Source organism: Pseudopipra pipra, chromosome 18 (assembly GCF_036250125.1).
Source record: "Pseudopipra pipra isolate bDixPip1 chromosome 18, bDixPip1.hap1, whole genome shotgun sequence".
NCBI classification, from domain to species: Eukaryota; Metazoa; Chordata; class Aves; order Passeriformes; family Pipridae; genus Pseudopipra; species Pseudopipra pipra.
Window position 1 is genome coordinate 5555611 of NC_087566.1, and position 12160 is coordinate 5567770.

Genomic DNA, 12160 nt, shown 5'->3' on the forward strand with positions numbered 1-12160 from the left:
AAGGCAAGATAGGCAGGGTGAGTAGTCAAAATAATTTGAGACGTTGCTTGCAGAAGTATGAAGGAGAGGCCTTGGCATGGGATTAAAACAACTCACAAACATTAATATTGGCAGGTTAATCATAGACTATCTGGTTTATCAGTAACTGCAAGAGATGCAGCAATAGTGAGCATTTGGGAGAACAGGCCTCCTGAGGTCTGGCACGTTGGATTGGTGCAGTTTGGGAGGATGAATGCTTGAGATGGAAAAGTTCATTAAGCCATGAAGTAGAGGAGGTGCCCAGCAAGGCAACCTGTGAAGGACTGAATTCTTGCAGGAGACACTGGAGCTATATCAGAGTCAGCATGGCTGGGCTTCATAGAGAGGGACAGGGGGATCCAAGGCTCCTGTTTTAAACCAGACATGGTGCTGTGTGACAGGGATGAACAGTCCCTCTGCAGGGTTCCAGCTGTGCTGCTGCTGAGGCCAATTCCTGCAAAAGGACCAGTAAAGACAAAGTGACACTGACCAAGTTTACAAGATAAAATTCTCTCTTCTGCGTGTTCAGAGAGGTTGAGAATCCTGAAAAGAAGCTATGAAAAAGAGAAAAAGGAGAGTCAAATCAGAGAGAAGGAACTGAGAAATGAAAGTGGAAGTTCCACAGCAGAACACACTATTGATCTAGTGCAGTGCCAACAGTGAACACCGATCCTAACGTCTATTTTCCATCTGTCTGTTGAGTTAGTGACTCCATGGCTTTAATGTCTGTTCAGCACAGTTCAGAAGTGCTAGCACTTGCAATTGCACCTGATTGTGAAACCTGTGCAAGCTGGGAAAGAATAGTGTGGAAGAAGATAAATGTGACATTTGTGTTCCATTTGGCCTCATGCTGCCCATATTTTCAAACAGGACACTCAGGCACTAGGGATTCCCCATTGTTAGGGAAGCTGCAAGCTGCACTGCCACAGTAGGGGCGGAGTAAGAGAGCGTGGTGGCAAAAAGAAGCCTAAGATTTCATCCTGGATGCAGACAGCACCTTGTGGGAAGGTGTGAGGGCACAGGAACTGTTGTAGGCAGGTCGACATGTGCAAGCCAGTCTGTCCCTTATTGCAAAATAATGTCCATAATCCAAATAATGTCCATAATCCAAAACTTTTCTTCTTAAATGACGTGATACATTTATGTAGCACTTTGCCAGGTCAGTGAAGCTCTGTTAGGTCAGTAGATGTTAAATGCCAGTTTTCCAAAAAGAGTGACAGATGGATGGGTGAAAATATCCAAAACCAAATCAGCAGCCAGTTGATGGCCAGGAGTAAATCTCATGACTGCTTGACTCCCACCCAGATACAATGTATTTTACAGTGTCTGCAAGCTTGAACTGAAGAGTTGTTTTGTGTGGAGATGGGCAGATAACCAACTGCATTAATGCCAGAGAATTGCAGAGTTATGATCATAATAATAAATGTACAGGTGCCAGTGCAGAGTCTGGTCTTCCATCACTTCCTGCACACTTGGGATTTTGCTGTTTTCCATCGCTGCTTTTTGTTTAGCAGATTGTCCATTTCTGCTTGGTGCTTTTCCTCACCACACAGTTCCTTCACAGCTGTGCAGAACAAAGAGGAAGGCTCAATACCGCTGCATCATATTATTTGTACATGCAGATCTTTCAGATTATTAATTAGTTATTCCCCTAAGGTTTCATAATATTAACAGGCATGGCATGAGAACACAAGAGACATATATTTATATCCTGTGTTCACAGTCTTGCAGACATAAGATCCTATCCCACAGTTGTTAGTATATAAACCTTAACTAGCACTGTACAGGTGTAAAAACATCAGCATAGCCTCTGACCTCTCTCTTTCCTGTCTCATCACATGGCTCTTGCTACAGCACCTGGGAAGTACCTTTCTAGAGCCTGAACAGAGAAAATAAGATTGTAATGACTGGCAGCTCTTTGCACCAATAATATAGCACATTGATTCACTAAAGGGCTTTGTATTTCTATGCATATATGTTTTCATGTAGAATTACAAAGACTTGCTGTATCTGGACAGATTTGTTGGAAATAATTTTTATGCAGTTTTCTGACAAGATAAGATAGCTCCCAGTAGACTGTCTGCTGCTTTGGTTAGGTGGTTGTGGTACACAAATTACCTCATTTAACATTATCTTACATGATATATTTTGAAAATGTTGAGTGCCCATGTTAACCTGTGTTAAGTGGAGAGACTGATGTGTTTGTTACCCAGGCATGCCCACTCAAAGGCAGCTACAGTCGAGCTCTTATTCTTTTCTTCTGCAAAGAAGGGTGGGTGGAAAGGGCTGGGAATGAAAAGACAGTGGAAACACTTGGACATGGAAACAAGAGGGAGCAGGTGAAAATGGTATAGAAATACCTCACCATTTAAGAACTAGAGGAATTTTAAACTTTTTCTTTTAATTAGTTTTTCTACCCAGCTGGAACTTCCTTCAACATATCCATGATGATTTAGTCTAGAAACTTTATTCTGTGTCTTTTGATTTTTTTTTTATTTTAAATGTTACCTCTAATTTTTGCAGCAACAAGATTAGAAGGATTATCCCCTGCTGACCCTATTATTTTGAAAATAATTTGATAAATATGTATTATATTTTCTTTGGGAATGATGATTGCAACGGATCACCTCACAGTTCTTCTTAAAGCCTAGTGCTGCCAGCTGGTGCTGCCAGCTGCAGTACTCACCACTTCTGGAAGGAGCTTGTCCATCTCATGTTGAAAGGGTGGCTGATCCCAGGTAGACAGAACTCTGTCAGACTGTGGAAGTGTTTTCTCTCATGCCTCTCCTGCACCTTCTTCTTAAGTAACCACCTGACTCTGAGGCTGAGGTTAATGTTTACTTCGTATCATTTCTGTTCATTTATGTTTTTTGTAGCAACTGGACAGCACTTAGAATGGATGGATTAAATATTTCAATGCCTCAACAGGAGAGGGCCCTCTGAATGGGAACATTTTGTAGCATGAGTGCTCCCTATTTTGATACAGGAAGGGATACCAGATTGAATATAAAATCTAACCCAGGTTTCAGTTGCTGGAACACACACCAGCCCTTTAATATCAGAGCTTCTCCTATGGTTATTCCTTTAGAAGTAGTAAGTACATTATTTGAAATTTTTAAACAGAAAAATCCCTAAAACTTAACACTAATTTAGTTCTCCAGCACAGTGATAACCAATATGAATGGTTAAACTGCAAAAAGAAAGGACTTATGGTCCTGCTGAACAGGAGGCTCAGAATACCATTTGTGATTGTGACAGAAAGAGGAAAAATAATTGATCATCCTATATGAGTTTGGGGAGGGAAGTGACTGGATGATGCAGTGGACAGTTGAATTAACACCCCAGTGAGGGGTGCTGTGGAGCACAGCAGGGAAGTGTAGGATTGTGAGCTGATGTGCAGCAGCAAAGTACAAGGTGTCCTAGGCCAGTACACAGCCAGCAGGTATCAGCCATCACAGCTTCTGCTTTTGTTTTGTTTTGTTTTTAATCAGTTAATCACGTATAAAACGGGATGAATTTTCAAAGTATCTACTTTCTCAGTGCTCTCTCAAAGTCTCTTACTCCCTCTCTGCAGGGCTCTGGTCCTCCAGCTCTCAGCACTGTCTGTATGTTTATTAACCCTCGTGCCATCCACGAGGTACCAGAATACATTACAAAAACTTCCTCCTGATTTTGCTACAACTGATATGCACAGAGAGTGCAGCCAGTTTGCTCCAGAGAATGCAAGTGAGGGTTTTCTGCACCAATTGCCCAGGGATTGGGGCTGATCCCTGACAGTCATTACAGAGACAATCAGGACATACAGTAACTTGATGTCAGCTCAAGGAAATACAAGCTCTCTTTGTCCTACTTGGTATTTGTTCATGTGCAGTGCTCACAATCAATACTAGGTCCTTAACAGTGTGATATCATAATGACATGACATGACATGACCATTGTTTGCAAGAACTATGTCTGTGTTTAATCCTTTCTTCATCCTGCTCTTCACCTTGAGCAGAATTTTCTTATGAAGTAACAAACATAAAGACAAATCTTGCTGCTTGAAAATGACAGCAATGCAGAAAGATCTGAAATACAATTGGTGTGTTATGCCTGAAAATGTTTCCCACGTGCCAGTTCTTAGAAATGTCTGTAGTTGTTATTGTTTTCCTGCTACAGAGTTGCTCTAGGAATGAGCCATTGACTCTCACCATGAAAAGCAAAGATGAATATAAAACAGGACTACTTGGATTAATGACAAGCTATCTCTGGATTGCTTTTTGGGTTGCATTTCATTGAGAAAAGTCCATGTTAATGTTCAGTTTTCAGTTTGATTTTGAGACAGGGCTTTTTGTCAGTGAAAGTTACTGATGGTGGCTTATCAGAGCTTGGTGCAGAATGTCTTTTCTTCAGTAGCATTCACCTCCACAGCCTGGTGACGTTTCTTCTTAAACTGGCGTGTTTTGAATTCTTCTGTGATTTCAGAGATTGACTTCCCTTTTGTTTCTGGGAGGAACAGGTAGATAAGAATTGCTGAAATGATCAGGACAGCAATAAAGATGAGGAAGCAAAAAGGACCAAGAAGCATCTGGAGAAAAAAATAGAATAAGATGAGTGATTTTCCTGGCAATATTTGCCTCTATAGATTCTTGAAAGTGGTTGATTTGTTCCTGTGAAATGAGGAATAAGGTGATTTTACAGCAGCAATATTCATTTATCTTTTCAATCTGTTCTGGAGGCAGCAGGTCATTTCTGAGGTATTGGGAAGTGTTTTGCATAAATGGCCTCCATGTGCCAATAGCAATAAGGGATTCACAGTTTTAATCATCTGCAAGTCACTTTATCCTACTCCCTGTCCAGACCAGTCTAGAAAAAATTGATCAGTTAAAATGGATAGAGTCAAAGAGAAGGTTTGAATCAAATTACATACTACAGCAAAGGGGAAAATCATTCCAGTGAAAGTGAGGCCCAGCCAGATGACGATTCCACCAATGACAAAAGCGGAGGCTCTTGTTGAGAGGGTGAAGATTTCATTAGTAACGGATGAAACGGCTCCAGCTGAGGGAAAAACAACATAAAAAAGCAACAGTTGTTGTAGTTGTCCATTTCCCATAGATGTGGGAATTCTGTTATATTTTCCAGATTGCCTTGGTCCTCTTATACAACTCTTACAATACTAAAGGCTGCCATTTGAATTTGGACAGTGTAATAATGTTTAGTCAGGGAACTTCCAGAGTAAATATTGGTCTTATGTGAGTGACATTCTAAAAGGGAGCTGTAAATTTGGGTCTGGTGTTACCAATATATTTTACAGGTAAGTGGAGAAAACACTGGCACTTTAGAGGGCCAAAGATGGGGATCAACCAGGTGAGCCTGTGTGCACTGAATGGCATCCGTACTCTCCAAAACAAGTCAGTGAATCGATTAGTAAGAACTTATTTGTCTTGAACCTGTAATCCAATGAGAGAAAACAGGCTTCTGATTCATCAAGGTGTGAATGATTTAAAATAATTTGTTAAAGAAATTACTTCTTGGGTAATTAATTCATCAAAAATTGGAACTCCTTTAATCTCAGCCCAAACTAAGCTGTTGATTTTCAAAGATATATTCACACCTTCTAGTTCTACTTCTATACATTCATGGCCTGTGCTTATCCATGTGGTCCAAGTTATTCTGTTGCTTTTATTGTTATACTCACCTGGTCCTATTCCATAAGCAATGATGAATAAAAAGATGAGAACAACACTGCAGTATCGCATCCAGAGGAACTGATCCTAGAAAAGGCAAAAGGAGGGAAGAGAATGGGAATTAATTTTATAGCTGTAGCACAGCTGATCCAAGCACAGGAGCAGCAATATTTATGAAAAAGCCCATGGTGCTCTCTAGAACTGCTCATCTTTCTGTACTGACCACAGTGGAAGGCCAAAAGCAGCCTGCAGTGCCACATCTACAGAGGTGAGCTCGTATTCAGAAGACATCCTGACCTGCTGTTTAGGACATGAAAGCCAAGGCTGACTGACTGTCTGCTGTCCTGCACAAAGAATTCAGATGCAGGTCCACTGCCAGAGAGACATTTGCTTACACTCAGCAGGAGGCTTGTTTCGAGCAACACCAGTATCAGTGCCATCAGCAAGTAACCACCACACAGGAGTATCCGGCGCCCGAACCGGTCGATTATGGAGCTCTGAAGGGTAGAAGAAAATTGCATATCACTGGAAGGATGGCAAAATCCAGCTGTGAGCCATCCAACAAATCAAGCATTCTCCTGATGTTCTCTTCAGAGAACACAAATCTTATTGGTACCAAGTTTGTTTTTTATTGAATTCCTTCTAGCCTCTCTAACACTACGAACTAAAATCACTGCCCAGCATTGCAGCTACTTTTTCATAAACACTGTAATCAATGGAGGCATGTTACAACTCCATTTGAATATATAGACACACAAATATATGGAAATGAGCACACATATTTATGTTTGAATGACATTGCATAAGGGATTCTTATAAGAAATTAAGAAGAATGAAGATAGGAAGGAAGACATAAAAGCTGGGACAACATTTGGAGCGGGTGGTAACAACCACTGTACAGATTCATGCAGTACCACAGAAAAATAATTTGGTTCTTAAGGAGAAAATTAATTTGTTTTAAGGAAGAATAGACTCAATTCACATGTACTTTAATTCTTAAAGCCTCAGAAAGCTCTGACTTACACAGAATATGACAGAGATGAGTTCAGAGACTGAAACTCCTAGAGACACATATGGGATTATGCTTTCCTGCAGGTTGGCAGTCTGAAAAATTTCTGAGGTGTAAAAGGTGATCTGGGAAGTAAGAAAAATATTAAAAGTTAAGCATAGTTAATAGCTATGATACATGCCTATCCAGCATCACTTAGGACTATATCTGTCATCACTGCAAAAGCAGGGGTACGGTGCTGGGGCCTAGTGGAGGTGACATCCCTGCTCGAGATGGGAAAAATCAAAAGGTTAATGGAGATGAAGGAAAGGTATTTGAAAATCCAGGGGAAAAAAAGAAAAAAAGAAAAAAGAAAAAAAAGGAGTTGAAAGGAGCACATTGCCTGTAAGCCATGGGGAAAAGGTGTTGTTTTGGCAAAAAGGAGAAGGAAAGGGACAAGACAGGGGGAATGAAGGCAACAGTGTCCTTGCAGGAACTTAAACTGCATTGGATCTCTTGTATTCCCACCTGAGAAGTTTTCTTAACGGTATGAAGAACACTGGTGATGATACCACAGACCTCAGGCAGTGGGCTCTGTGTGAGGAGGAATGATGGAGACCCAGAGGAAAGGGACACTGTGGCACTGTGGTTACTTAACAGCAGATTTAAGCATGGAAATTGGGCACTGGTTACTTAACAGCAGATTTAAGCATGGAAATTGGGCAAACTCAACTGCACTCAGGCCACAGAGCTGCAGACTCAGTAACAGGAGGAGCATGGTAATGAGCTGTGGGTACACGGATGGTTCTCTCAGCACCTCCAGGACGTTCATGATTTTGGTGCCTTTTGTTATAGCCTTTTCCTTCATCAAGTCCTCAAATTCCGTGTGATAGTTCCCTTCTCCCCAGAGTTGCTTCATGGCTGCAGAAGAGACAGAATGAAGTGTACTCCTGCATCACCTGATCCACTCAGAGTTCTCTGTTTTGCAACTTTTATTGACACTAAACATTTGCAGTTCAGTCTGTGCTGTGATTCATGAGTTACTGAGCAAAGGACTGGAAGGAATATTGCTTGCTGGAACATGATGAGATTTTCCTGGAAAATGGTGTTCAGCTTGCTGTAGTATTTAGGGGTAGATCTTAAATATTTCTGATGATTCTGCTTCATCTGGAGAACTTTAATCATGTAATTACCAAGAAATCTGTAGCTGGCTAGTAGAAAAACTGATTTCCTCTCTCAGCTTCACTTTCCCAAGAGTTATGGTTTAACAAACTGAGGATCTAAAGTTTTATTTTACCTTTCAAGCATCCAGCCTTGTCTCCTTTCTGCAGCAAGAGATAGGGAGGGGACTCAGGAAAGAATGGTAAAAAGAGCAGTTGAATCAATGCCACCAAGCCAGAGAAGGACAATAGCACATTCCATCTGTCTTCAGTTCCTAAAAGATCTCTATGAAAGCATGTTAGAGTCTATTTATAGTCCAGTAAAATTACAGTTTATATCTAATTTGGTATTTTCTAAATCTTAGACTAACTGAAGAGACACAAAATACATACAGTCCTTGAAAACTTAAATTTAAATAGAAGATGTTTGTGTTAAGGAGAGAAATATAGATTACTACTGCTGCAGTCGAGCAAAATAAAACTTCACCCTTAGTGTATGTCTGTTTCTAGAACTGGGAGAACAACACTTCCCTGCCATATAGAAAAAAAAATAAGTAGGAAATTGGATGAGAAGGAGTAGCACAAGTACCGTAATCCAAGAATTCTTGCTACAGTTTTTCCCAGTGCAAAAAACACCGAGGAGGTCACATTTATAAATCCACGCAGCTTCTTGGGTGAGATCTCTCCAGCATACTGAACATGGGTACCCAGATGTATTCCTAGAGGGAGAAAGAGGAGAGTGCTAAAAGTGTAGAAAGAAAGAGAGAGGGTCCCTTTTCACTTCCATTTCAGCTGAAGGTTGCTCTGTCCTCTCTCTTCTGAGCTGTTTCCCATACATCCTCCACAATAATAGGCTGAAAATTTACCTTTTACTTGAAGCAAGATATTTAGCTAATCCAGCAGATTTCTCTCTCTACCAGACCTCTTGAAGGCAAAGGACAGCTCATCTTACCTTTTCCCAGTCTGTTCCTTGTTCCATTGGAATACTGTGCATGCCTGGGTACTCCCAGCAGGAAGATTTCTGTATCCACCCCAAAGAAGTCACACTGACAAGGAGCAGTGGGGAGTCCTACCAGCACAGATGCCCTCGAGGAAGCGCCCAACCAGGATCATCTCAAAAGACTTGGCTGTCCTGCTGAAGCCCGTGTGCAGCGTGGCTATTATTAGGATCACATCGTTGAGCAACAGACATTTCTTCCTGCAACAGCAAACAACACCTGGGTATGAGCCAGGTTTTACTTTTTCATCCTAACTGATGTCTGCCTGTTCTCCCCTGGATTTACAGACCCAGCCTATGGTCATGCTTAAATCCATTCCTTACAGGACAACCAAATCTGATTCTGAAAAAGCATGATGTCTTTGCAGAGGAGTGAAAGGGAGAAGCCACATTCCTCTTATCCATGCTAACACTGTGTGAGCAAACCATGAGGCTGAAGGAAATTCCTGCAGGATAAATACTGATAAGGAACAATCTTTTTCACTTCTTTGCTGTGGGAAAGACTCCCATCTCAAACACTTGTATCTCCAGAACAAGGCAAATCCAGCTTCACTTGGAACTTGCTTCAATGCCCACCTCAAGTGAGAGAGTTTTGGCTTCGTCCTTTATGGCATCCCCAAAAAGAGGGTTCTAAATGTGGCCTGAGGGATTTCTGCTATCTTTGCTGGTACTCTGATTATTCTTACAGAGGAATGACCCTGCACAACTTTTTTAAAGCCTGTGATCAATTAAATAAATAAATTTAAAAAAGCTTTTGCCTACAGAATATCCATCTCCTTCTGCACTACTGCAGTGCTGTTGGGCTTCCTATGGCATTACTGCCCAACCAAGAAATTTCAGAGATTTATTTTTTACTAAAATGTCAGCAAAGATACAGGAATTGTACGGCAGCAAAAGCTGTGACAAGGGAATCAGAAATAGTCACACATTCCCATCTACACTCATGTGTACTTTTATGTGCTGAGTAAATTCTGCAACAGCAGGTGGCAGTGAGATTCTGATATCCCTTCTATTAGCTGACTGATTAATTCCTTCCCCTGCTGCAGCCCTGAGTAGAGAGCTGTTGGGAGATACACTTACTTTCCAAATTTTGCAGTCAGGTACCCACTGCACAGACACCCCATCATCCCACCCACGCAGTACAGGGACACAATGACGGACCACAGCAACGTGAGGGTCTCCTGGTGCAGCACAGAACCGTATCGCTCCAGCCACGTTTCATTGAGAAACTTCTGGATGTACTGGGACAGAAAAAGAGATTTGCATTCCACTGAGGCACTAATCACGGTAGTTCTTCATAAGGTCTACAACTTCGAAAAAATGAGGTTATTGGTATGACAGAAAGCATGGCTAGACTACACTTGTTTGCAAATTAATTCAAAAATTAATTATAATCTTTAGTGTGTTGAGTCCTTGCTCTCCTACACTAAATATAGGGGCCTTTTACTCATTATAGTGAAATGCAAATGTTCTTGTTGTATGTAGCAGATACAAAGAGAAAAGGGCTGAGTTGAAGGTTGAGGCTCCATCAGCTAGTTTTTAATCTTTTCTCTCCATGACATAATCTTTAAGGAAGGTATCTCAATATGTTGTTTCCACACAATTCTTTGTGGAGTTGTTTTTGGAGCACATCTCCCAACAATCATAGAAAGAGCTGGTAATAAACTGGCACAGCAACACCTAAGAGCTTTTGCAGAGCATTTTTAAAGTATAAGGCTTAGTCCCACAAGGAACACTTAGAAATATGATTTTATGAAGGCTTTGCTTACAGGAGAAGTATAATTGATCACAGACATTTGAAAACCAGAGAGGTGGGTTCCACCAATTCCCAGCACCACAATCATTAGCAACAGCTTCCGGTATTGGACCTGCCAAAGACAGTGAAACATATCCTGAGTTCCTGCTGCCACCATGGCTTTCAGACCAGATAATTTGTGGAGTCTTATATCTCCACATCTCTATTATTAAGAAACCTTTAAAATGCAAATACTCATTTTTAATTTTTCAGTAATCAAACAAAATTAATGAGAAATTGTTAAAATGCAAATCTGCCCATTCTGTTATGTTCTGGTCCTGGTCATTAGTAGCCTAAAAAGATGCAGTGTCTAATTCTGTTAGTTCTGATAGTCATGGGGGAAAAAATCATAAAAGCCTTGTTCAGGTAGTTTGTGTTTACTTTTGTGCTAGAAAGACACTACAACATTCTTGAATCCCTTTTTTGCTTTCAACTTTGCCTCCTCAAATACATTGTTCATCACTTTCCAGAGATTAATCAAGTCTGTCCTCTTAAAATTTATTTTTTTTTTTACATTTCCCCTTTATTATCCCCATAGGGAATGCCATTTTTAGAGTCCCTACCCGACTGACTCGTTTTTGAAATGCTGTGTTTCCGTGGCATACACTGAATTTTAGAGCACCCCTCGCAAGCACATACGTTTTCAGGTATTTAGTCAGGTCACACTTAAAACAGACAAGTATCTTCAAATATCCTTGAGAGTGCAGGGCTGTAGAGTGGAGTGGGAGGTTTTTTCTCTGTTTTGTCTTTTTCATTGTTACTATTTTCTTTATCTGCCTCAGAATGCCCATTCTTTCCTGATTTCCCAAGTCCTCTTTTAAGCGTCTCACTCTTTTGTAGTTCTAATCTATTTTCTGGAGATGCCAGAACTCATGTTGCTCAACTGGTGTTGTCCCAAGCACATGTTCTGTTGCTCATTTTTATTGCAAGGACTGCTTGATTCCCTTTGCTGTAATCTTTAAGACCATGCTGCTGTCAATGACTAGGGCTAGAACACAAGAAGTTGGATACTCACCAGGTCTGAAAGGAAACCAGACATTTCCCCTTGAAACCCTGCCCTCTCTGAGAGCTCCTGTCAACTCTGTCAGATGAGAGAGATGGTTTCCTCACTGAGACTGTAAGAGTTTGGGATCACAGCACAGAAGTTAAATTCTAACTACATGGTTTTTAGCAAACTATGTCCTCCTCTGACACTGGCCAGGGCCTCTTCTTGCTGGTTTAATTATTCTAAGACCCAGATACGACAAGCTGATTACAACACTGGTAAATGTTTATCCTTGAATTGGGAGTGCTCCCCTTTACTCACACTGCTAAAACACCTGCATGTTCCTGTTGTGTGAGGAATCAGACAGTGCTACCATCTTCCCTTCAGGGCAGCAGAGTCCCTCTCCACTTCTCTGACAAGCATCTTAGGCAGGGATTTTTTTCCTCCTCTCCACTCTACCACAGAGATAATGCCCTTAGAATTGTAGCTGAGCTGTAATGCCTCTTCTTGCCTTCTATAAGATTTTCAATTGCTTGAAGTGATTAGAACAA

At 41.0% G+C, this 12160-nt stretch overlaps 1 protein-coding gene and 1 long non-coding RNA gene across 3 annotated transcripts in view; one reads left to right on the forward strand and one right to left on the reverse strand.

Annotated features, from left to right (window-relative positions):
- LOC135424019 (uncharacterized) overlaps positions 1-12160 on the forward strand; it is an 86852-nt gene that overhangs the window by 7541 nt on the left and 67151 nt on the right. The gene's annotated exons all lie outside the window — the stretch shown is intronic.
- LOC135424001 (solute carrier family 2, facilitated glucose transporter member 9-like) lies at positions 3954-11773 on the reverse strand. Of its 2 annotated transcripts, none has more exons than XM_064674765.1 (12): positions 11640-11773; positions 10599-10697; positions 9910-10070; positions 8906-9030; positions 8422-8551; positions 7970-8118; positions 7490-7593; positions 6708-6818; positions 6080-6181; positions 5696-5771; positions 4928-5055; positions 3954-4585 (listed from the first exon to the last, which is right to left on the reverse strand). In XM_064674765.1, exons 1-12 carry the CDS (start codon positions 11661-11663, stop codon positions 4379-4381), a joined length of 1416 nt encoding a protein of 471 aa, XP_064530835.1. In that variant the 5' UTR covers positions 11664-11773; the 3' UTR covers positions 3954-4378. The 2 variants fall into 2 exon arrangements, with proteins under 2 accessions (XP_064530835.1, XP_064530834.1); XM_064674764.1 differs by having other exon boundaries at positions 7406-7593.

Coding starts and splice junctions, on each gene's coding strand:
- LOC135424001 (XM_064674764.1), bottom strand. CDS start 11,663: ATGTCTGGTTTCCTTTCAGACCTG. Junction 10,071..10,598: donor TGATCAATTATACTTCTCCT/GTAAGCAAAGCC, acceptor TTTCTGTCCCAG/TACATCCAGAAGTTTCTCAA. Junction 5,056..5,695: donor TGCTTATGGAATAGGACCAG/GTGAGTATAACA, acceptor TTTTTCCCTCAG/CTGGAGCCGTTTCATCCGTT.